The sequence below is a fragment of the Danio rerio genome, chromosome 21, assembly GCF_052040795.2.
Source record: "Danio rerio strain M-AB ecotype USA chromosome 21, GRCz13ab, whole genome shotgun sequence".
In the NCBI taxonomy this organism is placed as follows: Eukaryota; Metazoa; Chordata; class Actinopteri; order Cypriniformes; family Danionidae; genus Danio; species Danio rerio.
The window spans coordinates 39,559,804-39,587,190 of record NC_141041.1 but is presented as its reverse complement, the minus strand read 5'-3'; the positions used below and the strand labels follow the sequence as shown (position 1 = coordinate 39,587,190).

The 27,387-nt window shown below is 34.3% G+C and overlaps 1 protein-coding gene across 4 annotated transcripts in view; it reads left to right on the top strand.

Moving 5' to 3' along the window:
* dacha (dachshund a) overlaps positions 1 to 27,387 on the top strand; it is a 302,853-nt gene that overhangs the window by 165,905 nt on the left and 109,561 nt on the right. For all 4 annotated transcript variants that reach the window (XR_015519413.1, XR_015519414.1, XM_087299132.1 and 1 more), the window contains 1 exon segment: positions 22,921 to 23,052. Coding sequence is in view for 2 of the 4 variants with exons in the window: in XM_087299132.1 (XP_087155258.1) it covers positions 22,921 to 23,052 (132 nt within the window). In the remaining 2 variants the exon portion in view is untranslated.

Here is a 27,387-nt window from a genome sequence, read left to right as displayed (position 1 = left end):
AATGTATGTTTAAAAAACAATGGAAATAAAAAAGTGAGAAAAATCACTATATAAATATATATAAATAAATAACAGTTGAATTGATACTGCTTAAGATTAATTTCAGTTTTGGTTTTAGTTTTTCTTTCTTTTTTTTGCTGTTAATATTATTTTTAAGAATAACAGTTGAATTAATTATTTTACTGCTTAGGATTCATTTGTCTTTAGTTCAGTTAAGGTTTTAGTTATTTTATTTTTTATATGTATGTTGTTTTAATTTTTTATTTGCTTCAGCATTATTTTTTGGGAATGCCAAGGCAACATCAATAATCAGATATCAAGGCAATGTTTCATCCATTTTTTTATTTTTATCATTTTGTTTTTGTGATGAGAGGAAGGGACAGCTTTTGATGAAATTTGTGACTGTTCAAAACGTGTGTAAACAGTGTATAAACCTACACGGGCTAATTTCTAGAGCTTTTTTTTTACATTTTAAGTGCTTTGTTACCCCAGTTTTCATTTATAATACTTTCATTACATGGAAAAAAACAGCTTGAACATTTTACAAAATATCGTTTTTTAATGCTCCACAAAATAAAGTGCAGCGTATACTGTAGCTTTGAAGTGATGTGAAGGAGGGAAGTAAATGCTGATAAAACCTGCATGGGCTAATTTCTGGTGCTTTTTAAAATCGTTTTTAGGGCTCCTAATCCCAGTTTCTGTTTATAATACTTTCATTACATAGAAAAGAACAGCTTGGACATTTTACAAAACATATTGTTTATGTTACACAAAAGAAAGTGTAGCATACAACTTTGAAGCAGTATGAAGGAGGGAAATAGATGCTGATAAAATAATTTATTGTTCAAAACTTATCATAAAACATAGTGTACAGACATGCATGTGCTAATTCATGGTGCTTGTTTGTCATTTCGAGGGCTCCGTAATCCTAGTTTCCATTTGTAATGTTTTCATTTCATGGAAAAGAACAGCTTAGACATTTTGCAAAATATCGTTTTTTAATGTTTTACAAAAGAAAGTGCAGCGTATACTGTAGCTTTGAAGTGATGTAAAGGAGGGAAGTAAATACTGATAAAACCTTTTACGGTTACTGTTTACTGCTGATCATATAACATATTGTACATACCTGCATGGGCTAATTTCTGGTGCTTTATCATTTTGAGGGCTCCGTAATCCCTGTTTCTGTTTATAATACTTTCATTACATGGAAAAGAACAGCTTGGCATTTTACAAAACACCTTTTTTTTGTTCGACAAAAGAAAATATAGCTTTGGAACAATACAAAGGCGGGAAGTAAATGATGACAAAATTCACGCCTGTTTTAGACAATTAAAAGCTCCACTTTAAAGCTTTAAGATGCTTTTAAATGGAAGTGGATGGATGATATTAGAAAACGCCTGTATATAAAGACCGAAATAGAGGGATATGTGAGCCAAAGACACAGCACGAGGGAGAAAAAGAGGAGGTAGAAAAAGTGCTCTCCACTCACTTTCTGCCCAGTGAGCAGTGCCTTGTTACTCTTTGAACACTTGGCCCATTTATTTCTGCTAAGTCGTGAGATTCTGAGTCGGCCAGTGAAGACTCTAGTGGCTCTTTCCATGAAACATTAACGAGTTCCTGGGGTTAAAGGGATGCCTCGAAATCACTGCTGATTGCAGCTTGTGAGTGTGTATGTGTGTACAGTACCGTATGCAGTTGAAGTCAGAATTATTAGCCCTTTTTAATTATTAGCCTTCTTTTCCCCAGTTTCAGTTTTTAACGGAAATATTTTTTTCTAAACATAATAGTTTTAATAACTAATTTATCTTTGCCTTGATAGCAGTGTAATATTTTACTAGCCTTTTTTAAGATACTATATTAAGCTTAAAGTGTCATTTAAAGGCTTAACTATGTTAATTAGGCAAGTTAGGGTAATTAGGCAAGTCATTTTTAACAGTAGTTTGTTCTTTAGGCAATTAAAAAAATATACAGCTTAAAGGGGCTAATAATATTGACCTTAAAATTTTTTAAAAAATAAAAAACACCTTTTATTCTAGCTGAAATAAAACAATTAATAAGAAAAAATATTATAGTAAAAACTGTGAAAAATTCCTTGCTCTGTTAAACATCATTTGGGAAATGTTTAAAAAAGGAAAGAAAATTCTGAGGAGGGTGAATGATTTTGATTTCAACTCTTTGTGTATTTAATTATTATAAGGCATCGATCAAAATATTGAACAGTAAAATCTGCACGCTGCACCAGGATGTTTACCAAGGAAATTTTCACAGTATGTCTGGTAATATATTTTTTTTCTGAAGAAAGTTTTATTTGTTTGATTTTGGCTAGATTAAAAGCAGATAAAAAATTTTTATTAGCCCCTTTAAGCTAGATATTTTTTTGATAGTCTACAGAACAAACCATCGCTAAACAATAACTTGCCTAATTACCCTAACCTGCCTAGTCAACCTAAATAACCTAGTTAAGGCTTTAAATGTCACTTTAAGTTGTATAGAAGTGTCTTAAAACATATCTAATCAAATATTATGTACTGTCATCATGGCAAAGATACAATAATTCAGTTATCAAAACTGTTATGTTTAGAAAAAATCTCTCCATTTAACAAAAATTGGGGGAAAAAATAAATTAAGGGGTTAATTATCAGGGGTACTAATAATTCAGACTTCAACTATATATATATATATATATATATATGTATATATGTATATATGTATATATATATATATATATATATATATATATATATATATATATATATATATATATATATATATGTATATATGTATATATATATATATATATATATATATATATATATATATATATATATATATATGTATATATATATATATATATATGCATGTATGTATGTATGTATGTATGTATGTATGTATGTATGTATGTTACGCATAAACTAATTAATAACATGAACAAACAATGAGCAATATGTATAATACAGTATTTTCTTTTATTTCTTTTATTCTTTTATTTCTTTTATTATTTGTTTATGTTAGTGGCCAATCATGGCTTGTTACAGTATCTCACAGTGCCTTAACTAATGTTAACATGCATAACTTTAGATTTTAGTAATGCATTAGTAAATATGATTATGCTAATTATTTAAACACAATTGTTGATTATTATTTTATGTTAGTAAATGCATTAACTGACAGTAAGTACTTTATTTTAAGGTGTGAGAATAAAATACACCACAAAAATATACTGGCAAGTCAAAATTTACTGGTATTGCTATACTTGTGAACACACACACGCACATACAAATATTTAGCCTTTTTTTCACCAGTTTCAGTTTCATCAGTTTCGAGATGTTTTAGCATCCTTATCCTTACACACACACACAAACACACACACATTTCTGTCCATTGCCAATCTGACTGCAGGACAGAAGGTTATTAATCTACGCTGCCTCTGCCACCCACCACCCCGCTCTCCTCAGGGCGACTGTTGATGACACGTACAGATCATAACGCCCACGGGCCAATCACAGAACTCATCCTCAGTGCTTCACAATCCTGCTGCAGTCGGCACTGCCCACTCCACACACTCCACACACACTCCACATTCACACGTGCTTCTTCTCTAGAGTACAAAAAAACACAACCTAATGAAAATATGTTTCTTTTAGTAGATAGCCTGCAGTTTAAGGTAAAGGTGATTGTATACTTAAAGTATTGCAAGTTTCTTTTGTTAATCCAGACTAATGATAAGTATTTGTGCTTAACTGGGTGCTGATGTGTATTTGAGGACACAAAATAAGTGATAAAATAAACTGAAATAATGTAGTACTATTATAGATACACACTGGAGTAGACCTTGTATGACATTTTTTTTTGTTTGTTTTTTATTTATCTGAGAAAAAGTAAAAAAAATTGAAAAAGAAAATGATGTATGCACAGTGCTCAGCATATATAGGTACACCCCTTACAAATCTCTTTTAAATTCATGTATTTAATAGGGAGCTATACAATAATATATTTGTCCATATACATTAGTTTAGTTAGTACTGAAGCCAAATCTGGAGCTTATCTAACAAAATAACTTACTATAATGGTCTAAAAACTAGTAAACCCAAATATATTTGCAATATTTTGTTTGAATTTAATTGTATTATCTTTCAATTTCTTAACATGTTTGGTGGCTAAAATATTATTTCATTAAATGTATCCGTCTAATAAATCTGTTTCGTATAAATGCATTAAAATACTGTACATTGCCTATATTCACTGATAAATGTATCAAAAAAATCATTTTCAAAATGGAGTGTACTCAATTATGCTGAGTACCCTAGTATGAATAGTACGTATATAAGTACGTCAACTGAATGTGACAAGATAAGATGCACACATCCACTGTTCATCTAGGCCTCTATTAGTAACTTTCATGAGTCAAACTTTCAGCGCATAATAAAAGTATGCAAATTTGGAGACACACAGCTGAAAAACTTGATGTGGGCCTTGCAAAACTAATAAAAAAAACAAATAAATAAATAAAGAAGCGATTACTACAGCAGGGAGTTAATTAACGACTTATTTCTGTTTGATAGGAGAATAATGTGCTGTAATTTTGCCTAGATGCAATATAAAACTGCAAGCTGCCACTGCTGCAATGGATAATTAACACCTGTGTCTAGTGGCCACGAGGACCTCAGCACCTATTAATGCCAGAAAACACAATACTACAATTAAAGGCACTGCTATTAGACATTAAACTGAGTTGGTATATAGCGGGTGGTAAATTGGCCAGCTTTTACCTTTAATTGCCTCAGAAATTACGAGGAAGGATTATATTAATGTTTTTAAACGTAATGTAGAGGAAATGAGAAGTGCTGAGTTATAATGTTATGGCCCAATTTGTCTGTTTTGCCGGCACTTTTATGCCGAAAAGAAAAAAATAGACTTCTCGCGACTTGGAGTGCATCCCTCTGAGCATCCAGAGGTCAATTAAAATGTAAAGCAATTTGTCATATTAAGTCTCCCTGTAATGTATGTATAATTTTGCAGAGACTCACAACAAATAAATGATCTCTCTTGTATTTTATGTCATTATCTGTCCCAATTTGCATATTAAACTAAAAGTGCATTCCAAAACATTGTGTGTTGAAAATATGATTTGTAAAATTGTCACATATAAAACAAAAATAGTATATGCTGATTTGATGCACAAGAATATTGTTGAAAGCAGCTTAATATATACTAGTGCTGTAAAAAAAAAGTTCTGCTTGTTCAAACTACTTTTTATAAATGAGGTTAACACAATTCTGAAGATTTTTTGGGAAAACTTAATTTTTTCATGTTCAATCCACTTAAGGCTTTATTTTTTATCTTAGCGCAAAGTCTAAAGTCATAATGCAAGAACACTAAGGGCATGTCCAAATCCACTTACGCTATTTTAAGGATGATAAAATACAGTTTGCGTCCAGTCGCATGGTCTAACAGGGTTGTGCTTGTTATCTTTATGAGATATGGATAAGTTTTGAGCATGACGTGCATAAAAGCAATCAGTCTCATCTCCCATTCCTTTTAAGAGTCAGTTGCATCGTGCCGTGGCGCATTTGCTATTTTCATGGCGGACTGTGAGAGTGGATAAACGTTTCACTGGCGAGAAAACAATTACACAGACCATTTGCAATGTGAGGATAAAGAACGAGCCTCCTCCATTCGGCCTCTTTATCTTTACTCTTTACTCCTTTACTTTCATGGAGTAAGCAAACGGTGGAAACTCACTCCACTGAAGACATCCATTAGCCTACATATTTATTTTTGTTTAAGCACAAAGATTTTTACAAAGCTATTTCTAAATTCAGTTTTAATTTCCAGCAAACAAATAAATAAACAATAATAACGAAGTGTGGTCAGAAAACTGAGTTATATCCAAACTCTAAACCTATTCTTATGCCCCATATGGTAATGCATATGTCACAAATAATAACGGACCCAGTTTCAAGTAAAGACAAAGATATGTAATTCAAACTGAAACAACAGAGCTCAACAGAATGAATAAAGTTCATTGAGTAGAATTAATAAAGTTTGTGGAGTAATCAGCAGGTGACTGTAGATAAAGTCCAAAGGGGCATACCGCATATGCAACAAACTCACCACCAGCGAAATCAACGGCGGGAGCCGTTTATAAACCATTTTAAGGTCAAAATTACTAGCCCCTTTAATCTATATTTTTACCAATTTTCAGTGAGATTCCTGCCTTTTTAAGTAAAAAAAATATAACATTAATGCACATCAGTAACTCTGTGGTAACTTTTTAATGTACAGATGTCACCACTTCAAAATGTTCCCACTGCCGCCATTCTTAACGCCACCGTGGAGGTACCTACATGGGCCAGCAGCTTTTGGCTAATGGGTAGCAATTTAGCCATAGATTTTCAGCTTATACTCACAATACTATTTAGGACAGTACTGAATGACTACTGTACATTATGTGATGTGATGTGTTTAATTAAAATATAATTTGTTTCTTTGTTTTAGTTTTCTTAGTAATAAACATGCTTTTACATACTGTATGTATAGAAAATATACCATACATTGTGAAAAGTATAGCCCTAGGCTGCAAAAAATTGAGCAAATGCAAAAATTAAATTCTTTAGATACAAGTGCCCTATTAAATTGCGCTTGGGTGAAAAGAGTGTTTCGATTTCTTTGACCAGCATGGCGATGTTATTACCTCAAATTTTAAATGTGCGCACATGCAAGATATGAAAACCGCGGCACATATCTCTCTATTTAGGCTTAAACGGTGCTTTATTTATTTATTTATTTATTTGTACTTTCATTTTAGTTGTCTTTCATTTCTTTAATTCTACTTTCCAAAATGAATCCTCACTGCACTTAACAAGTTTACAATGATAATAAAGCTTGTTAACAAGTTTTTAATGATTAATTAAGAAATTATAATGCTTTGTTTCATTGTTTATCATTATTTACAAGTAGCACAGTATTTACAGCTACTGTATAGGCTATTTCTGTCCGTTCGCATCCATTCATTTGTGCCCCTAATCGTGGTCATACCTAAAACACATGCTCTTACTCCTTTAGAGCAGCTGCAGTACAAGGAACGGTGGTAATGCTCATATTAAAGTGTCACCTACTGTATGTCCCTGTAAATAAACATTGTGAATAATTGGAAATCCGGCAACTGTAGTAATCAAACCCTTGGGAACGAGTGTGGTCAGAACCAAAGGTCACAGGACTGTGTTCAATGGACTCTTCTCAATCTGTGGACTTCTACATTCCGATTGCTTGCCGCCGAATCACGTCATAGCTCATTAAAATAAAGTTGACTTAATTTTAGCTCTCCTCGACTGCCACACCAGTGAAGACGCAGCGGCCAGCAGCCCCATTGAAAATAAATGACTTCCGCCTACTTTGAAGCTCTCGCCGATTTCGGTGTGAACGAACGGGTTTTGTGCCGGGTGTATGATAGGGTCCTTAAATTTATTACATTAACTTAATCGATTTGTGAATGAATTTTGTGGAACCCTGCATTCTTTACTCTAATAATATTAATAATCTGCAGAATAGTTTTGGCAGAAGAATGTATAAAATAATTTTTTATTTTTATTTGAAATCAAAATAAACATTAAATATGTCACTTTTAACTGTTATTTTTAATAATCTTTGCAAGATAAAAGTATTTCTAAAATTAAACACATAATAATTACTGGGTGTATGCATGGTTATATATTTTAAATAATAATTTAATAGATACATGCTGTGATGATCATTTTAAATTATCTATAATATTTACCAAATGAATAAACATTTTTTTTTATAATCAATTCATCATATATAGCCTAAAATTGTGTCATCAGTTAGTTTGGAGGTGTTGCATTAAATCATTTAACCTGTTATTCCTTTCTTTTGTCCACCCGACTCTGCCCATCCTTTGGGTACAGCCATCAATGCCCTCATACCCACGCTGTGTGTGTGTGCGCGCTTGCATGCTTGCATGTGTGTATCTTCTTTTCTCTGCTCCAATAATGGCAGAACTCCACATCAGCATCTGCCTTCATTAAAAGTAATTACAGAGTCTTGCTCATATTGGGCTCACTCACCAACAAAGTGTTTCGGCCCCCTTGAGCTGACTCAGGTACAGGGAGACCTCTCGACTCCAGGCACTACTGTTGTTCACCGGTCAATAAGCAAGAACGAGGACACGTTATAAAATGTATTTGTTTGTTATCAAATAACACATGGTTGGCACAGTCTCAAGATTCAATTGGGTGTGTTTCCCAAAACCACTGATATTTCAGATTACATGTTTCGATGTTACAAACATAGTTTTGCGATTCAGTGTTCACTGAATCTATTAATCAGATGAATTTTCGCAAATAGCATTGTAAACTTGTGTGTTTGGAACACCACCTCTAGAGCTGTAGTTAAAATAAGAGTTCCTGGATGTGTTTTATTCTGAGTTATCTGCACTATTGCTTTCATCACTTCAAAATCCACTTAAATGATTTTAAAAGACTAAAGTTTCTTGCTCATAATGAATGTAATTTGCTCTTAAATATTTTTTTTATACCGGGATAAGGTTTATAATTTTAAAAAATGTACAAGTAATTACACTTTTGAGAAATGTATATTTAGAACTAAATACAATTTTTAAGACAAAAATAAAATGTTGTATGGCCATATATCTGATTTTGGCATATAGAGACCAAGGCAAGTTTATTGTTTCTTACCAAAATTCAAATTGGATAAAAAAAAAAAATTATATATATATATATATATCTATAGATATATATATATCTGCCTGTAACAACACTTGTTCAGCCTCTTCACCCTTCACTCTTGTGACCCTTTACAGTTTGACAAATATTGCTGCTGTTGGACAACTTAATGTACTTTTGAAGCTTTTTTTAGTTGAGAATGTAGTTGTTTAAATTGTAACATCTATGCAGTTTATTTATAAGGATAGTGCCTATTTTTAAATATTTATAATTTCTGAGAGACAGCACGTCGGCGGCCATTAGCCTGTCATTGAGCAGACTGAAGGCGGTTGACGTTGTCCATGCACAAGATAACGACAGAGACCGAATAATAAGCCCTTAAAGGAGGATAAATACAGCGTAATTTTACATCTGATCAAATCATTATAAAACTGGTAAGTGACTTTCTAAGTCAATCTTTCTTTTTTGTATGTTGTAGTGCTGTATTTATACCATAGCTATTGTAGTGTGTTGAGTGTGAAACGCGACTCAATGAATTAGCAACAGTTTCTGCTGTTCTGACTGTCAGCTGCAGATGTGAAAGAATGTCGGCAGTAATTCCTTTTACAAAAGTTTTTTGAGACTCTCTGTGTTTGATTTTCTTTTTTATATATACAAGATTATGCAGTCAAACTTTTGTATAAACGCAATATTACACTTGTAGCAGTGTGGCGTGGTTGTATATCGTCACTGGTGGGAGACTAAGGCACATCCTTGTGCCAAAGCACGCAATGCTCGTCAATTTAAAACTAATACATTGTTGTAGTCAGAATTATTAGCCACCCTTTACATTTTTTTTTCTTCCTTTTTTATATTTCCCAAATTATATTTAACAGAGCATGGAAATATTCACAGTATGTCTGATCATATTTTTCTCTTCATTTTCATAATTTCCAAAATATTTGTTTTATTTTGGCTAGAATTATAGCAGTTTTTGTACTTTTTTAAAACCATTTTAAGGTCAATATTTTTAACCCCTTTGAGCATTTTTTCCGATATACAGAACAAATCGTCATTATACAACAACTTAGCTAACTACCCTAACCTACCTAGTTAATCTAATTAACCTAGGTAAGCCTTTAAATGTCACTTTAAGCTTGATAGAAGTGTTTTGAAGGATATCTAGTAAAACATTTACTGTCATCATGGCAAAAGGGCGACGCAGTGACGCAGTAGGTAGTGTTGTCGCCTCACAGCAAGAAGGTCACTGGTTTCAGCCTTGGCTGGGTCAGTTGGCGTTTCTGTGTTGAGTTTGCATGTTCTCCCTCTATTCGTGTGGGTTTCCTCCAGGTGCTCCGGTTTCCCCCAGTCCAAAGATATGCGGTACAGGTAAATTGGGGACAGACTAAATTGTCCATAGTGTATGAGTGTGTATGGATGTTTCCCAGAGTTGGGTTGCAGCTGGAAGGGCATCCGCTGCGTGAAACATGTGCTAGATAAGTTTGCAGTTCATTCCACTTTGGTGACCCCAGATTAATAAAGGGGACTAAGCCGAAAAGAAAATTAATGAATGAATAATTGAATGAATGAATGAATGAATGAATGAATGAATGAATGAATGAATGAATGAATGAATGAATTAATTAATTAATGAATGAGTCATGGCAAAGATAAAATAAATCGGTTATTACAAATGAGTTACTAAAACTATATATTAGCATTTATTAATGTGAATTTTATTTTAAGTAGTTGTTTTCCACCCCCTTGAAGAGTGTCATTACAGAAGCTAGACTTTAACTATCGTGGTTAAAACAATCTCTCTGACAGAGTTTTGGGAAACACTTGTAACTGCATAGTTTATTTCCAGACCGATGCATCATACTTTAGTATCTCAGCCATGGGTTAAAACATTGTTTGGGAAACGCACCCCTGACCTATTAAGTGAATGAATGAGGCCATTTCACAGCTCTGTTTAATTAGAAAAACACATTCAAATTCATTTGTTTGTAAATGAGACTACAATGCTGTTGCTGCATGTCAGTCTCAGTATTAGTTTATATAACTGTATGTGTGTTCTGTCCATTGGGAGAAATATTGATAACAGATTAGCACATAAAAAGTGATTTATATCTAGTATATGTTCAGATTACATTACCAGATCTCTTATTTAATGTAACTAATCCACATTTTTATCAAGAGCACTGTTCTGTTAAGACCCTTTTTTACTTCCTTGAATCAGAGCCTTCCTTTGAAATGACTGTAAACTTTATCAATAGTTTGGGTTCATTTGAGCCGTCCGTATCCAACAAAAACAGCCCCACTTTGGGAGCAAACTAAGCTGGAACTAACACAAAACCTAGATTTAGTTGTATCAGTCCTCCAGTGGGTTTCACACAAACAGTGGGGTCATGAGGCGGAAATCTCAGCATTCATTCTGCCTTTTATTTACAACTTCCATCGCGCCCCATTTCTTCCTCTCTTTCTCACCACTGCACGCTGAAATGCACGAGAGTCCGGTTTCGCCCGCCAGCCATATGCCTTTGTCAGGCGTTCATCTCATCCCTTGTTCTGCCGTTCGGAAATTCCAAAGTTGAATTAAATACAGTATACCACCTCCATCTCCCTTCGCCCTCCCTTCTTCAACCTTTTTGTCCTTTCTCGGTTTACGGTTCGATGTGAAATCGGACAGTAATATTTACTCTTCAGTGAATCAAAGGAGATACTCTGCCTGTGTTTTTTTTCTCCCCCGTCTTGTGCACAAATCTGATACTTTTTTTCCCGAGACGCTCTGTCAAAGCAAAGAAAAGACACCATTCTTTTCTCCTTTTTTACCCTCATTTCATCTGAAAAGGAGAAATGCAAAATGCAATAATGCGTCCGGTTGCATGGAGCCGGGGGAGTGCTTGACTGACCCTTTTTGTCGAAAACATGATCTCTCTGGGCTTGTTCTCACAGGCAATCTGTGTTGTGTGTGTTATTTGGTCTTCGGTCTCTCCCTGCTTTATTCTTTCTGCTTTATGCTCTGTTCCCCTTTGTATGTTCCTGGACATACAATCACAGGAGTTCTTGGTGTATGCAGATTTTGTAAGTGCAAGATTGGGTTGTGATCATGTTTGGTTGGGGAAGTAAATATAAATGTGGATTAAATATTAGTTGGAGTGCCTTTTGACTATGCTAATGTCTGATGTGTACACAAACCTTAACAATATGGTCATACGCACAATAAATATTAGTTGTACTTTTTATTCAGTAAGAAGTAACAAAGACTGTAACGAGCAGTAATATGTATTAGGAATTGATTCTTATATAATTTTAGGATTTATATTTATTTTAGCTAACTATAAGCATTTAGAATAGTTTCACAACTTTTTTGTGACAATTCATGTTGTCTTGTTGTTGTCACCAATTACTGTATAATAATCACAGATCAGCCGGATATAGAATACCCATGTTTATTCATTCATTTTCCTTTGGCTTAGTCCCTTTATTCATCAGGGGTCGCCACAGTAGAATGAACCGTCAACTTAATCATAACTTATTTATCAATATGTGGAACCTTTTATACTTTCAGAAGCTATGGACATTTAAAATGTAAAACAAGAAATGGGTCAGGACCATTGTTATTGTTTATATCCCTCAAAATGGTCGATCGTGCATGGACTTTGAGTGTGGGGGAAACCAGAGCACCCGGAGGACATAGGGAGAACATGCAAACTTCACACAGAAATGCCGAATGTGTCACCCGGGACTCGAAACAGTGACCTTCTTGTTGTGAGGGGACAGTGCTAACCACTGAGTTACCATGTTGCCCTGCCAACGTTTTAAATAATAAAAAAAAAAATGAACAATATCTTTAACAAAGAAGTTGTTTTGTGAAAACTTTTTCAATATATCTTTAACAACTTTGTGTTTGACAAACCCTTCATCAAAGACATCTTGTAGGGGTGGGAATCACTATGATATATAACAGTGGTTCTCAAGCTGTGGTACATGTACCACTAGTGGTACCCGTGCTTCCTACTGGTGGTACGCGGAGGAATCAAATATGTCACATGTACATGCTACATATATTTCAAAACTTATCAAAAATTATTTATGTATGAATATGATGACAAATAGCCTATATTTCTTAGGTCCAGGCAACATTTCCAGGTGTTGATGAATAGGTTAATACTTTACATTATAGTACAAGCTTTTTTTTTTTTTTTTTAAGAACAATAACATTTTTCATATTTCAAACTATTTATATTGTTTAAAGCGGCTGACACTAATAAATATTTTTTTATAAAAAGTTAAAAACTTAAAAAGTTTGCCAAACTAAACAGTAAAATCTCTCTCTCTTTAATCACACTTTAGATTTGTTGCAAAATTGTTAGTCAATTTTTAGTCAAATGTCACCAAATGCCACCAACTTCATTTAACTAATTACTGAATGCTGAAGGTGACCCCACTCACCAAAAAAAGTTTATTTACAAAGAAATTTATTTTAATCAACCAAATAGTACAGTAAAATAATTTGGTCAATATTTCGATATCAATGTAATTTTGCCACTTAAATCTTAAAATATATAAAATGCTATAGCAATATTTTCTTCCATCCCTAGTATCTTGCACTATGCAGACAGTAAACAATGCTATTGATTGGTTAGTACAGGATTATGAGATTAATTATGGTAAAGCACACACTTGTGTGGGTCTTGTCTATCAAATCTAATCTTTATTTTGTGTTCTCTATTGGATTCAAGTCAGGTGATTGCCTAGGCCATTCTAGAGCTTGATTTTCTTTCTCTGAAAGCATTTGAAAGTTTCCTTGGTTGTGTTTTGGATCATTGTCTTGCTGAAATTTCCATTCTGGTTTTAACTTCGCCATCCTGGTACTGTAGAAGTTAGACTGAAGGAGCTAATATTGATTTACTGCTGCTTCCTTTGCTTTCACTGCCTTTTTACACTTCCCTTTCTTCATGTGTTCTATACTTCTTTCCTGTTTCATTTAATTTTATTACATATAACCTAATTTGTAAACTAATTATATACTTTTTTGTTTTCATATATGGATTTCTTTGATTGTTATCAACAACTGGTAAAAACTTTAAGTCACCCGCACCTTTACAAATATGTTTTCTGAGAATAATGACATGTTGACTTACTATTTATTTACTCCACTGTACATATAGACAATATATTGTATGCACAACCTCAATGGCAACTGTTTACATCTCTTACTATTAAACTATAATAAAGACTTTTAGAATGGCTTGAGTGTACAAAATGAAGTCAATATGAGACATTTGTATTTAGTCTTTAAATTATCTAAAAATCTAAGATGACACATGTGGACATATTTCCAATATTTGGACCTGTTACAGAATGCTAGTCCATAATCTTGGATGCCACCGCCTCCATGTTTTTTACCTGGGTCTTTAAGGTTTCATTACCCCAATAAAGACAGGAAAGCTGAACGCAGTGAAACAGAGAGCCTCTCAGTGCCGAAAAGAATCCATTGATGTAACGCTCACTGACTCTGAGATCAAAAGAAACTCTGTTGGATCAATTTTTCCCTTCGCTTTGGAATCTACCTTTTCTCATACCACTCTTTAATTAAATGGGACATTGTTGTCTAGGTATGAAAAAGGGCCAATTCAGGCACGTCATAGCCGAGGAATCCAGACTGGCCCGTACCTGACCCCCCTCAACACTACAAAAGCCTCCCGTCCACCCCGTCGGCTCACCTCCTCAGTTCCAAACCAGGTGAACCATTAGCGACCAAGATGGACCTGTCAGATCTTGAGAACGAGGGAGTAACGGGCAAGGAAAAGAGGAAAGATGTGCTCTCTCCTCCTCAGAACGTGCCCAAGCGCCCTCAATTCTTTCGGCAGGGGGGGTGATACCTTGAGTGTTCAAAGCGGGAGTTTGAAGCAGAGAGACTTGTAGATCTGAAGGGCCATATGAAAGGCAAACAATAAGCAATCTGTTTGTCCACCCCTGCAAAACGGCACTCGCCTTTCATCCGCCGGCTCCCATTTCCGCGGGTCGCGACTTTCCTCAAACATCAATTACTGTTACGTACGCCGTTTGATCTTGGGGCTTCTCCTTGACATAGTATCAGGAGGTTGGAAAAGGGCCTTATAGTGTGGCTGTGTGTGTGCTAAGACAATGCACCAATTGTGAGCTTTTTTTCTCTTTTTATTTTTATACTCTTTGCATTCTGTATATAAATGTGAGCGTTTAGTTTGTGCAATTTAGTCGGACCTCACAGGAAATGATCTGATGCCTCTCTTTCACTTTACCTGACATACCATACACTTCATTGTCTGTAAAAAACTTTAACATAAGTAACATTTAGCAAATGTTTATTTATTCAAACTCTTGTATACATTGACTGCCTTTATTAATGTATGGTAACATACAATAATTATTTTGTATTGTGCATTACCGGATGTTTGGTCACATGGGTGCAGGTGGATATTTACCCGAGTGTATTTCCTGTCGGTATTGGTGTGTGGAGGGGCAACGAGTAACAGGAACACTCACTTTCTGTTGACCGTTCTAGATATATTTTTAGATAGAGTTGAAGTCAGAATTATTAGATTTCCTGAATGATTAGTCCCCATGTTTATTTTTTCCCAATTTCTGTTTAAAAGAGAGAAGATTTTTTTCAACACATTTCTAAACATAATAGTTTTAATAACTCATTTCTAATAACTGGTTTATTTTAACTTTGCCATGATGACAGTAAGTAATATTTTACTAGATATTCTTCAAGACACTTCTGTACAGCTTAAAGTGACATTTAAAGTTTAACTAGGTTAATTAGGTTAACTAGGCAGGATATAATAATTAGGCAAGTTATTGTATAACGATGGTTTGTTCTGTAGACTATCGAAAAAAATATAGCTCAAAGGGGCTAATAACTTTGTCTCTAAAATGTTTTTTTAAACAATTAACTTATAAACTTATTCTAGCCAAAATAAAACAAACAAGACTTTCTCCAGAAGGAAAAAATATTATAAGACATACTGTAAACATTTCTTTGCTCTGTTAAACATAATTTGGAAAATATTTTAAAAGAATAAAATTCAAAGGGGGGCAAATAATTCTGACTTCAACTGTAGTTCCTGGAGGGACAGTTTAGTTTAGTGCATATGACTGCTGCAAACTGGAAACGCAAGCACCTGCGACAAGTGAACTCTGACCTGCAAAATCTCATCACATGATTGCATGAGACCAATAGAACATCAAAAGATGACCTCTCTCTACAGAATTTTTTTAATAGGGTGCAATTGCTTGCTTCATCAATGTTGTTTTTATACTGTCTCTTTTTGCAGTGCAGTATGACAGAATTTTGCAAGCACAAACTAGTGTGACCACGGCTTTACCTATAGTAGGGGTTTCAAACTTTTCAGCCCGGGACCCGCAAAATAACAATTCCAATGTCTCGCGTCCCCCACTATTTTCAGAAGTGGTTATAATTTTACAAACGTTGCACACAACGCTCACACAAACCAATAGGCCTATATAAACACAAGCATATTGACAACACAAAAAAAGTGCAACAGTTTAACAACCATATCATTTTTATTTTTTATTATTATTTAATATTAACCTCACCTAATAAGACTGACGGGCACAATATTAAAGTTACATCACAAGTCTTTTTCTTGGTTTAATTTTGGAGACTACCACTTCAGATCATCCATGTTCAGTCGTGGTCTGTGTTTATTTTAAATGTACGTGAGTGTTGAAAAGTTGTCAGAAAGTTTAGCTAGTGCCGTAAAATCAATCTGGTGCAATTGACGCTATTGCTCTGTTGCTAATCTAATGTAAAGACCCTAGGGATTGCCATTCAATGTAAAAAAAAAAAAAAAAAATGAAATGCTGATGTCTTTTTGTTTAGATATTGTATTTTTATGTAACTATTTTTATCTTCTGTAGGTTATGTATTAACAATGGTCATTTTAAAAGTTTATTCAAATTGATTAGATTTTTGGAAATCACCAAGAGACCCCCTTTTATTGTCCCGCAATCCTCCAGGGGGTCCCGACCCCCACTTTGAGAACCACTGACCTATAGGATTTACCAGGGTGTCCATGAGGTTGTAAAAGGTAGTAAAATGTCATAAATTAATTAGTCAAAATGAAGGGCATTAAAAAGTATTAAAAAGTAATAAACGTCATCTGACGAGGGATTCAATTTTTGAGCCCAATATTTTTTTTAGATAAATTTTCAATTTGTGTTAAGTGCAGGCATTTATTCTAAAACTTGCTTAGATTTATTTATATGTTGAGATTAGGACCTGAGTGAAATGATGTGAGTTGGTGTGGTAGCTTGGCAACAGAGCCGCGACGTCAACAAACCAGGGCTCGACCATTTTGGTCGCATATGTGCCGAAATTTAATCTATGTGAAATATTTCGGAGCATTTGTGCGACTGCTTATAATGGTTGTAGTAAGACCTGTTTTGAACATGCTGAATCGCTCTTCCCTGCCGCCATATAGGTTCATATTAGCTGTCAGTCATTCAAGGCTTTCTGCTGTCAGATGACAGGGAGCTTTTGTGACATAAAAGTTACAAATAATGGTGCCGATGAAAACGATCATGGGGTGAATGTTAATCCACTAGCCGAGATCAATTGAGTGTTTTCGGAGAAAGTACACAAATCTTGATACGTTTAATTTTCTGTGTGTTTAGCGCTAATGGCCGCTGAATGTAAAATCTAACACTGAGTCAGCATCATCACACATAATCGCTAAAAAAGCTCGCCTTTTCTAAGTTTAAACTGAAACTGTGGCTCATAACAAAGAAAGGTATTGCGCCGGTGGTCATTTCTGCTCTGCCCTGCCCATATATTGGGTCGGCTGACTCATCTGCTTTTTTCCACAAACACAGAAAAATGTAAATTGGCGCATAACGAGACTGAGCATTTAAAATGACACAAACTGAAACCAAAACTTTTAAGGAATGGTAGAAGTGAGACCTTTCTTTGTTTCTTTTGTTCATTCTTTCTTGAGATGTATTTATGACTGTTTGCAGCTTTCAGCCTTGAATTGAAATATTTATTATACTCTTTTGTTTTGTAGCAGAAATAGTATTAAATTGACATGCATATAAAAACAATAGTGCAAAATAAATATTTCTTACTACACACATTTATTTTTCATAAAGTAACACTAGGACTTTTTATAGCACAAAACTCACATTCAAGCACATTCAAGGCAGCATGATGAAGAGAAATGTAATTCATTGTTAGTATTATTGTCATCATCGTCATAATTAATATTTTATAATTATTAGTCATTCATTTTGGAATTATTGCACAAATATCAATAAGTCATCACTGCATTAGATAGATGTTTCTTGTTTTTGTTAGTACTAATTGATGTTGTTTTCAAATACAATAAATCCATTAATATATAATTTGCAGTGGTGCTCATTATTTTTTGGTAGGTGCTCCTAAATTTGTTCTGGTGGCCCTAAATATTTGAAGTTGGTAGCATCGTTGCTACCAAGTAAAAAAGTTAATTTCGAGCCCTGACACACAGAATCTCAAATTTAAATCACAAGAATGGTTTGTAAGTGTGCTGCGCCGTTTCAGACGTGGAGAAGTGGAAGTGGAAGTGGAGAAACAACCATAACCCAACCAAACTGTTCTTATAAGAGAGGCTATTGACATTGATGACATGTATGACATTAATTAAAAACTATGGACAAAGTCCCATTGTAACATCTTAATTTATCCCTCTGCTTTTATTTAAATGTATATGTTATCTGCAATATTTTATTCCATTTGGAAAGATATTTCATTTATTCCACCACAGTTGCAGCTCTAAGTCGTGCTGGTATTAAATTTTTTTAAGGTATTAAAAAGGTAGTAAAAGGTATTAAATTTAACCTAAGAAGTTCTGTATATACCCTGTTTAAACAAGCCTAAAGGACTTGATTAGTTTGATCAGGTGTGTTTAATTAGGGATAAAGCTAAACTGTGCAAAGCTGAGTTTGACTGTTCTAAACCATTCTAAGTTGTAAGTTATTTTTTTGTTTGTCAAGTCTTGTAAAATAAATGTATGTGCTTGTTAAGTCGTGATGTATGGAATACTATTTCCGAGCTGCTGTGCATTTGAATTAAGAAAAATATTTATTTATGACCACTTTTTAGTCATATTGCACATTGAACTGAATTTCTTACAAAATTACGTTTTACACAACAATCTCTGGACTTGCTGTATCACAGACACCAATAATTTCTTAAAAATTCCTGAATCATTTCTGGCCATACAGTGTTAGGCATGATATGTACACTGACCAGTCACTTTACTTAGTACACCTGTTGCTCTTTAACACAAATTTCTAATAAGTCAATCACATGGCAGCAACTCGATGCTTTTAGGCATGTAGACATGGTCAAGATGATCTACTGCAGTTCAAACCAAGCATCAGAATAGGGAAGAACGTGACTTTGAAAGTGGCATGGTTGCTGGTGCCAGACGGGCTGGTCTGAGGATTTCAGAAACTGCTGACCTATTGAGATTTTCACGCACAACCATATCTAGGGTTTACAGAGAATGGACGGAAAAAGATAAATATCTTGTGAACAGCAGTTCTATGGGCGCAAATGGCTTGTTGATGCCAGAGGTCAAAGGAGAATGATCAGACTGGTTCCAGCTGATAGAAAGGCAACAGCAACTCAAATAACCACTTGTTACAACCAAGGTATACAGAAGATGATCTCGAAAATAAAAGTACTTTGTAAACATTTATTGTAACCAATTGTTGAGCCTTCTTGTACAGTTTGATGGAGCGCTTGGATCTGGAAGCTACTTTAGATGAAGCCAGACTTAACAAGTGGATTATGGCAATGTAAACAAATGAGAACAGTTTATGGATTCGTTTCCCTTTGTTTACCTCTCTGTAGGCTAAATAATAGGCTATAATTAATAACATACACTTTTTTAGATATGCAGTTATTTTTTATACATTTTATGTCACTTTCTGGTGTGTAGAATGGACTGGCTTATTATAAATGCACATCAAGTACAGTAGATTAATTATTTCACTCGCTCTCCAACCTAGCATATCCACAAATTGTATTTTTTCCAAGTATGAATAATTTGTTAGTTTATTTGGCTTGCCGGCTGTCACAGAAAGCAAAACCAGTCGTGTTGTTGTTCATTTTCAGCCGTAAGCACCCGACATGGGAGCGCATAGGCCTTTGGGGAGCTGAACTGCCCTGTGCTTCCAAATCCTCTGTGTGGAAGAGAGGATAAAGGAATTTTCTTCAGCCTTCTTTCTCTGCGCTAGTTCACGTATTCCGTTGGAGGCTACATTTTTAATGAATTAGATCAAGGTGACATCCATTGTCTGAACCTGGGGAAAAAGACACAGGACGTGGGCCATCATTTCCTCCCAACCTGATTTGTGGGGAAATTTCGAGAGCGGAGTGCGAGAAGGCATCACATCGTCACTTAATGAATTACTTAATGTGTCCCTCCGTTGTTTAATTGAATTAATTAGGGGCCTAATTGGGCTGAGTGATGATGGCTTCCAGGGCTGAGGAGCCCTTGATGAGTGGAGGGGAGAGTTCTGGAAGTGTGTGTGAGACAGTGAGTAACACTGGGAAATCCTCACGGGACACACACACACACTCTCACACTAGCACAGGACCACGAGCACAAGGCCTTCTGGGAGTATATCCCTCCCTCCTCTTCCAGAGGGCCACATTCAGCCGGTGGGCGGCAGTCACGACCAGTACTGATTAGAGATGTGGAAAAACTACTAAATTTCATAAAAAATAAGAGCCTCCTGACTTTTTGTGCTTTATCAGCTTTTATTCATATGCTGAGGAGTTAAATTGGTAGTTCACCCAAAATTGAACATTCTTTCACCATTTACCCATCCTTCACCTGTTCCAAACCTGTTTCAGTTTCATTATTCTGTTAAAAATTAACATTTATTCACTATTTACCCTCCCTCAAGTGGTTCCAAATGTAACCCACCAGTACTACTGCACCCAGCCCATTCTGAGTTGGGATCGAACCAGCTATTCTTTGTATGGGAGTCTGTGCTCTAACAAGTAAACTCTCAAAAAGGTATTAAAGGTAACTTTTAAAATGGTACAAATTTGTACCTAAAAGGTCCATATCAATACCTCAAGGGTACATATTACAACATAAAAGATACAAAAGTGTTCCTCTTAAAATTTGTAGGTACTAATATATACTTTTGAGGTACCAATATGGACCCTTTAAGTACAAATGTGTACCTTTTGAAAAGGTACCACCCACAATTTGTGTACCTTTATTTCTGAGTGTAGGCTAAAGATTACGGTCTCTAACGTCTGTTGCTAGAGCACCTTTTGAGGTCTGAGGAGTGAGGTTTACTTGCAAAGCACTTCGCTAGCTGGCCACTGTTACACTCACCCCCCTAAACCTCATTCCCATACCGGAAGAGCCCCCAAGTGTAACCCACTAGTCTTACTGCACCCAAACCGGTCTGAGTTGGATCGAACCAGCGATTCTTTGTATGGAATTTGGTTGCTGTAATAATGAGGCTAAAGACCCTGGCCTCTAGCATCTGTTGCTAGAGCACCTTTTGAGTTCAGAGGAGTGTGGTTTACCTCTAAAGCACTTCGGTAGCTGGCCTTTTTTACACTCACCCCCCTAAACCTCACTACTATCATGGACGAGCCCCCAAATGTAACCCAACCGGCCTACCGCACCCAACCCGGTCTGAGTTGGGATCGAAATGGCTATTCTTTGTATGGAAAGTCTGTTGTGCTAACAAAAAGGCTAAAGACCATGGCCTCTAGCGTCTGTCGCTAGAGCACCTTTTGAGCTCAGAGGAGTGAGGTTTACCTGCATAGCACTTCGCAAGCTGGCCTCTGTTACACTCACCCCCTAATGCCCCTTTCACATGGGGCTTCAATGCTTGACAGAAGCCGTGTCTGAAGTTGGGGCTGACTTGATCGTCATAGCAGTGTCAGTCAATGAAATTAGTCAGCAAGGCCACTGTCTGAGCTGTTGCATAAAGCAATCTGATTGGCTGACGCTTCCGTCAGTGCTTGAAAAGTTGAGCAAATCCCAACTTCTGCAGCGAGCAACGCCTTCTGAAGCTGCGCCGAAGGATCCACAATGCAGTTCGGCAGCAGACATCACCTATTCAAAGTGAATGGGAAGCGTTGACGCTGACGCTCAGTGTGAATGGGGCGTAAGCCTCACTCCAATCCTGGACGAGACCCCAAATGTAACCCACCATATATACCCACCATGTATAGGTGAACTGAATAAGCTAAACTGTCCACAGTGTATGCATGTGAATGGGAGTGTATGGGTGTTTCCCAGAGATGGGTTGCGGCTGGAAGGGCATCTGCTGTGTAAAACATATGCATAAGTTGGCAGTTCATTCCGCTGTGGCGACCATTGTTGAATAAAGGGATTAAGCTGAAAATAAAATGAATGAATGTATAAATGAAACAAATAATAATAAAATACAAAAATAATAATAAATAAAAAAAAAAAAAAAAAACTGACCTTCTATTTTAATCGAAATTAGTCTAATCCTCTTTGATTTAACTATTTCTTGCAGAATTAATCAATTAATTTATTTTTTATAATCCATGAAAGGTTGCCAGATTTTATAAAACGTGCTGTCTTTCTTTTTCAGGGAAAATCAAATTTTCTCCAGTTCCAAATGTTTCATTACATCCCTCATTAGATGTACATATACAGGTGCAGCTTTCTGTTTCTAGTTTAGTAATATTAACCTTATAAATAGATATGAAGACATTCAATATCCAGAATCATAAAACACACACTGCAAATACACACTTTCCAAATAGGATGATTTCGAGAATGATTTCAACTATTTCAAAGATTCTGTGTGTCTAATGTTATAGGGGAGAGAGTTCCACAGCCTCAAAGACAGGGCAGAAATATTCCGGACACTTATAGAGCGCAAACAAGTCACAAGGACTTTTAAACGACCGAAGTCGGAGGAATGAAGGTCATGAATAGGAGAGTACAATGTTAATAGTTCAAAAGTTCAGAAGTGATGGAGGTACATTCGAGAGCTTCCCATGGACAAATGTTTTCATCTCACGATTATGTGAGATGCATGTAAATATCAGGTGAACCACTGGTACACCTGACATTTAAGCTCCGGAGATAGATGATACAGTAGTAGCTGGTGTAAATAGGGCTAAGTATGTTATATGGTATGCTTATCATTGTCTGTGTGTGCTCCACAGGACTGACAGCAGCAGCCATGGCTGAAGCTATGAAACTCCAGAAAATGAAACTGATGGCTATGAACAACATTCATGGAGCAGGAAGCCAGAATGGTACAGAGTCTGAGAACGAAGAGCTGAACTCCAGTGCAGGTCAGAGTCACACACATACTGTACAAAGAAAAATCATACTTACTTCGAAAGTGCACTCAATTATTTTGTTTCTTTTTAATCAATATTTTTATTCATATAATTCCTGGCCATTACTTTTTCAATTATTTTTATATATTTTTTAAAAGGTTGGACTAAATGTATATACAGTTTGCAAAGGTTTTGGGTTAGCAAGACCTTTTTTATCAAATGTGTAGAAGTACACGGTAAGACAGTACATTTATAGAAAGCCTTTGTAAAGCTGTAAATGTTGTAAAGCAAACTAAAGTGCTGTTCTTTCTATTTATTTACATATTTACTTATTTATTTATTTATTTATTGATACATAAAGTTATCATCAGCAAAATATTAATTGATAAGAAGAAAGGTTTCCTTAGCACAGAATCAGCATTTTACTATAATGTCAGAAGGATCATGCAGTAAAGGCTGATAAATATAAAGCTTTGCCAATTCAGACATAAATAATAATTCAAAACAGAATATATATTTTTTTTTAACTTGCGTGTTTTTGTGTGTGTGTATGATAATACCTCTACTACTACTAGTACTACTACTACTACTACTACTACTACTACTACTACTACTACTACTAATAATAATAATAATAATCAATAATAATTTACTGCAAATAAAAACTAGCTAATAATAATAATTTACCAATTAATAATATTTTACTATATAAGTAATTTATTAATTAATTTACACTACCTACAATCAATCTTAATCAATTACACTCAACTAAATTATATATTTTTTATTTAACCTAAATGCTCTTGTGTGCGCACTAATAATAATAATAATAACAACAACAACAACAATAATAATAATTTACTAATTAATAATAATAATATTAATAATAGTTTACAAATTATTAACTAATAATACAATTTTACTTAATAATATCAATTTACCACTTACTAATTAATTTAATCATTAATTTACACAATCTATTAATAATCCTAAATAATCAATAAAACTAAACTACATTTATATTTTTTTAACCTAAATGATTTTTTGTCTGTAATAACAACAATAATAATAACACCACCACCACAAACAACAATAATAATTTACTAATTAATAATGATAATAATAGTGATAAAATAATAATAATAACAAGAATACATTTACTAATTAATTTATATTAATATTAATGATATAATAATAATAATAATATTAATAATAATAATAATAATAATAATACAACTTACTATTAATAACAGCAATAGTAATAAGATATTTTAACTAATTAATAAAAAATAAACATCATAATAATAATTCACTAAATACTTTACAAATTAATCTTTAAATTTACATTATTATCGAATTATATAAAAAAATAAATTAAAGATAATAATAATAATAATAATAATAATAATAATAATAATAATAAATATTATTATAATTATTATTTTTATTATTAATATTAGTAGTAGTAGTAGTAGTTGTATTAGTATTAGTATTAGTATTATTATTATTATATACACAAGCACATGTAGGTTACATTTAAAAATATTTATATCAATGCTGTTAAGTGTTATTAATGATCTAAGTTGAATGAGATTGTAAAAGAAAAACTAATCTTTTACGAAAAAAAAAAATTCCCATGTAAAAATTAGGAATTTCCATGTAAAAAAAATAATTAGCTAATAATCTTTTATCTGTTGTAGCTCATTTTCCTTGATATTCAGTTTATTCACAAATACTGTATGCCTACAAGTTATTGCATCTGTTGCAGTTAAGTAGTATCACTTCTGAGCTCCTCACCTTGTAATGAAACACACAGAATCCACCGCAACAGAAAAACACAGCTTTGTCATTAGCTTTGACCAGTTTATGACTCACTAGCTTTGAATCACTTACCAGCGTAGGCCATAGATATTCATAATATGAAAATAAAGAGCACTGTTAGGAAGCGTTCAGCAATCTAATCACCTCAACAACACACACACACACACACACACACACACACACACACACGCACGCACACAGGCACGTGACCTGAGGTAATGGGTTCTTGCCCACGCAGACCTCTCTTTTCTGCTGAGCTTTATGAGGCTAATGACGTCTTTAATGTTCCCCACCTGACTGTGCATTTAGATTGTGATGTTACCATCACCACACACACATACATACACACACACCGAGTAAAATGTCATTCTTTATTATCACAGTCAACAACTGCGAGCACAGACACAAATGCCATCCGTTGTTATTGCAAAGACCAATAACGCTCACATACACACACAGATATATGTGAACAGAAACCCAGTGCGTGTGTGTGAATATGCAGTGGGTGACATTAATATCAGCAATTCATTTTTTCATATCAGTTTGTACAGGTATTAAAATCACAGTTGAATAAATTGAACAAGAAAATAAAGGTGGAAAAACAAGGCATTAAAGTATATATTTAAGTATAACTTTTACACATAGTCTTACCATATACAGCTAAAATCAGAATTATTAACCCCCCCCCCCCAACCATAAAAACTTACCCTATTACCGTAACCTGCCTAGTTAACCTAATTAGCCTAGTTAAGCCTTTAAATGTCACTTTAATCTGTATAAAACTGCCTTAAAATACCCAGTAAAATATTATTTACTGTCATCATGGCAAAAATAAAATAAATCAGTAATTAGAAATTAGGTTTTAAAATTATTATGTTTAGAAATGTGTTGAAAAATCTTCTCTCCATTAAGCTGAATTTGGGAGGGGGGGTGATAATAATGTTAATGTTAATAACATTATTATCAATTTTATTATCAATTTTTTTTTATCTTTACATTGATTTTTACAGTTTTTTTTTTATAATTTGAACTTATATGGCATTAAACTGACTTAAACGCTCTCATAACTTAAACAAAAAAATTTTATTGAAACATGATTAGCTTAGTTTAATTAATGATAATTAACATTAAAAAAACAATGTTGTCATGACTTTATCTTGATTGTCTTTTTTACAGTGTATGGTAGAGTATACTGTGTATACAGTATTTAGAGCCTGTTGTTAATTACTACAGCATACTAATCTGCACTGGTTACGTAAAGAATGGATGTCAAGTGTTTTTTTTGTGACATAGTGTACTCACATCAAAGTATAAATCAAATAAAAATACCATAGTGAATTATAGTAAGCACTAAACTGTTTTTGAACCATATTGTATGTGGTTGCCTTAGTTTAAGTTGATTCAAACTTATTTTATGAGTCATTTGATCTTAAATTAAACTGACTTAAGAGCTTCTACAACTTAAATAAAAGTAAGTTGAAACATGATTAGCTTAGTTTAATAAATGATGATTAACATAAAACATTTGCTGTCGTGACTTTTGTTGAATCAAACTTACTTTATGAGTCATTTGAACTTGACTTGCATTAAACTGACTTAAAAGCTTGTACAACTTACAAGAATGAGCTGAAACATTATTAATTTAGTGTAATAAATGACGATTAAGATAAAAAAAAACATTTACTGTCATGACTTTTTCGATCACATCTTTTTTTATTGTATATTTTAGTGTATTATGCTGCGTGCATAAATTGCACAATTCGCGTGTTAATGGACGTGTGAACATTTTGAGTTTACTCGCTTCATTTGTGCATCAAATCTGCATCATTTGTGCATCAAACTGAGCAATAGACGCAGATTTGTGTCATAGACAGGGCTTCTGTCTGCCCAATGAATGTAGCTTGTTGCTAAAGTGCTAACATGGACTTGATTAAGAAAATAGCTATGTTTATGTGCTTCATGAGGTCTGAAGAACGGTGTCGAATCATTTGAAGCCATGTCTGAATGCACTAGATCCTTTCAGTGGTGCACCCAGCTCTGTGAGTTTATAAACTCCTCCAGAAACTATACCTGGGTGATAAAAGCTTTCAGCGGTGCTTCTGACTGAGCCAAGCCCAGTTTGATCAACTATTATCTGGTGTCAGCAGCAGGATTACCCCCTTGGACACCAACAACAGGCGCTACGTCATAAGCACGCCCCTACAAGAGAAAGTTTCTGATTGGTTAATAAAAGTAGGATATCTATTCGCGCCTTTGCATTGACTTAAAATGTAAATCATTCGCGATTGACGCTTCTTTTGCGTCTGGTGTGAACGCTGCTTCAAACTGTATATATTACAATATTTAGAACTCTTTTTTTAAATTATTGCTACATCATACTATATTTGTACTTTATTTTATGCTGTGGTTGTAACAATATTTATATAGTTTCTTTTCTTAATTTTGCACATAATTACATCATTTGTTTACTATAGTTGTTAGGAACCATAAAATAACCCCAACAGTGAAGTACTTGACTACTTCAGT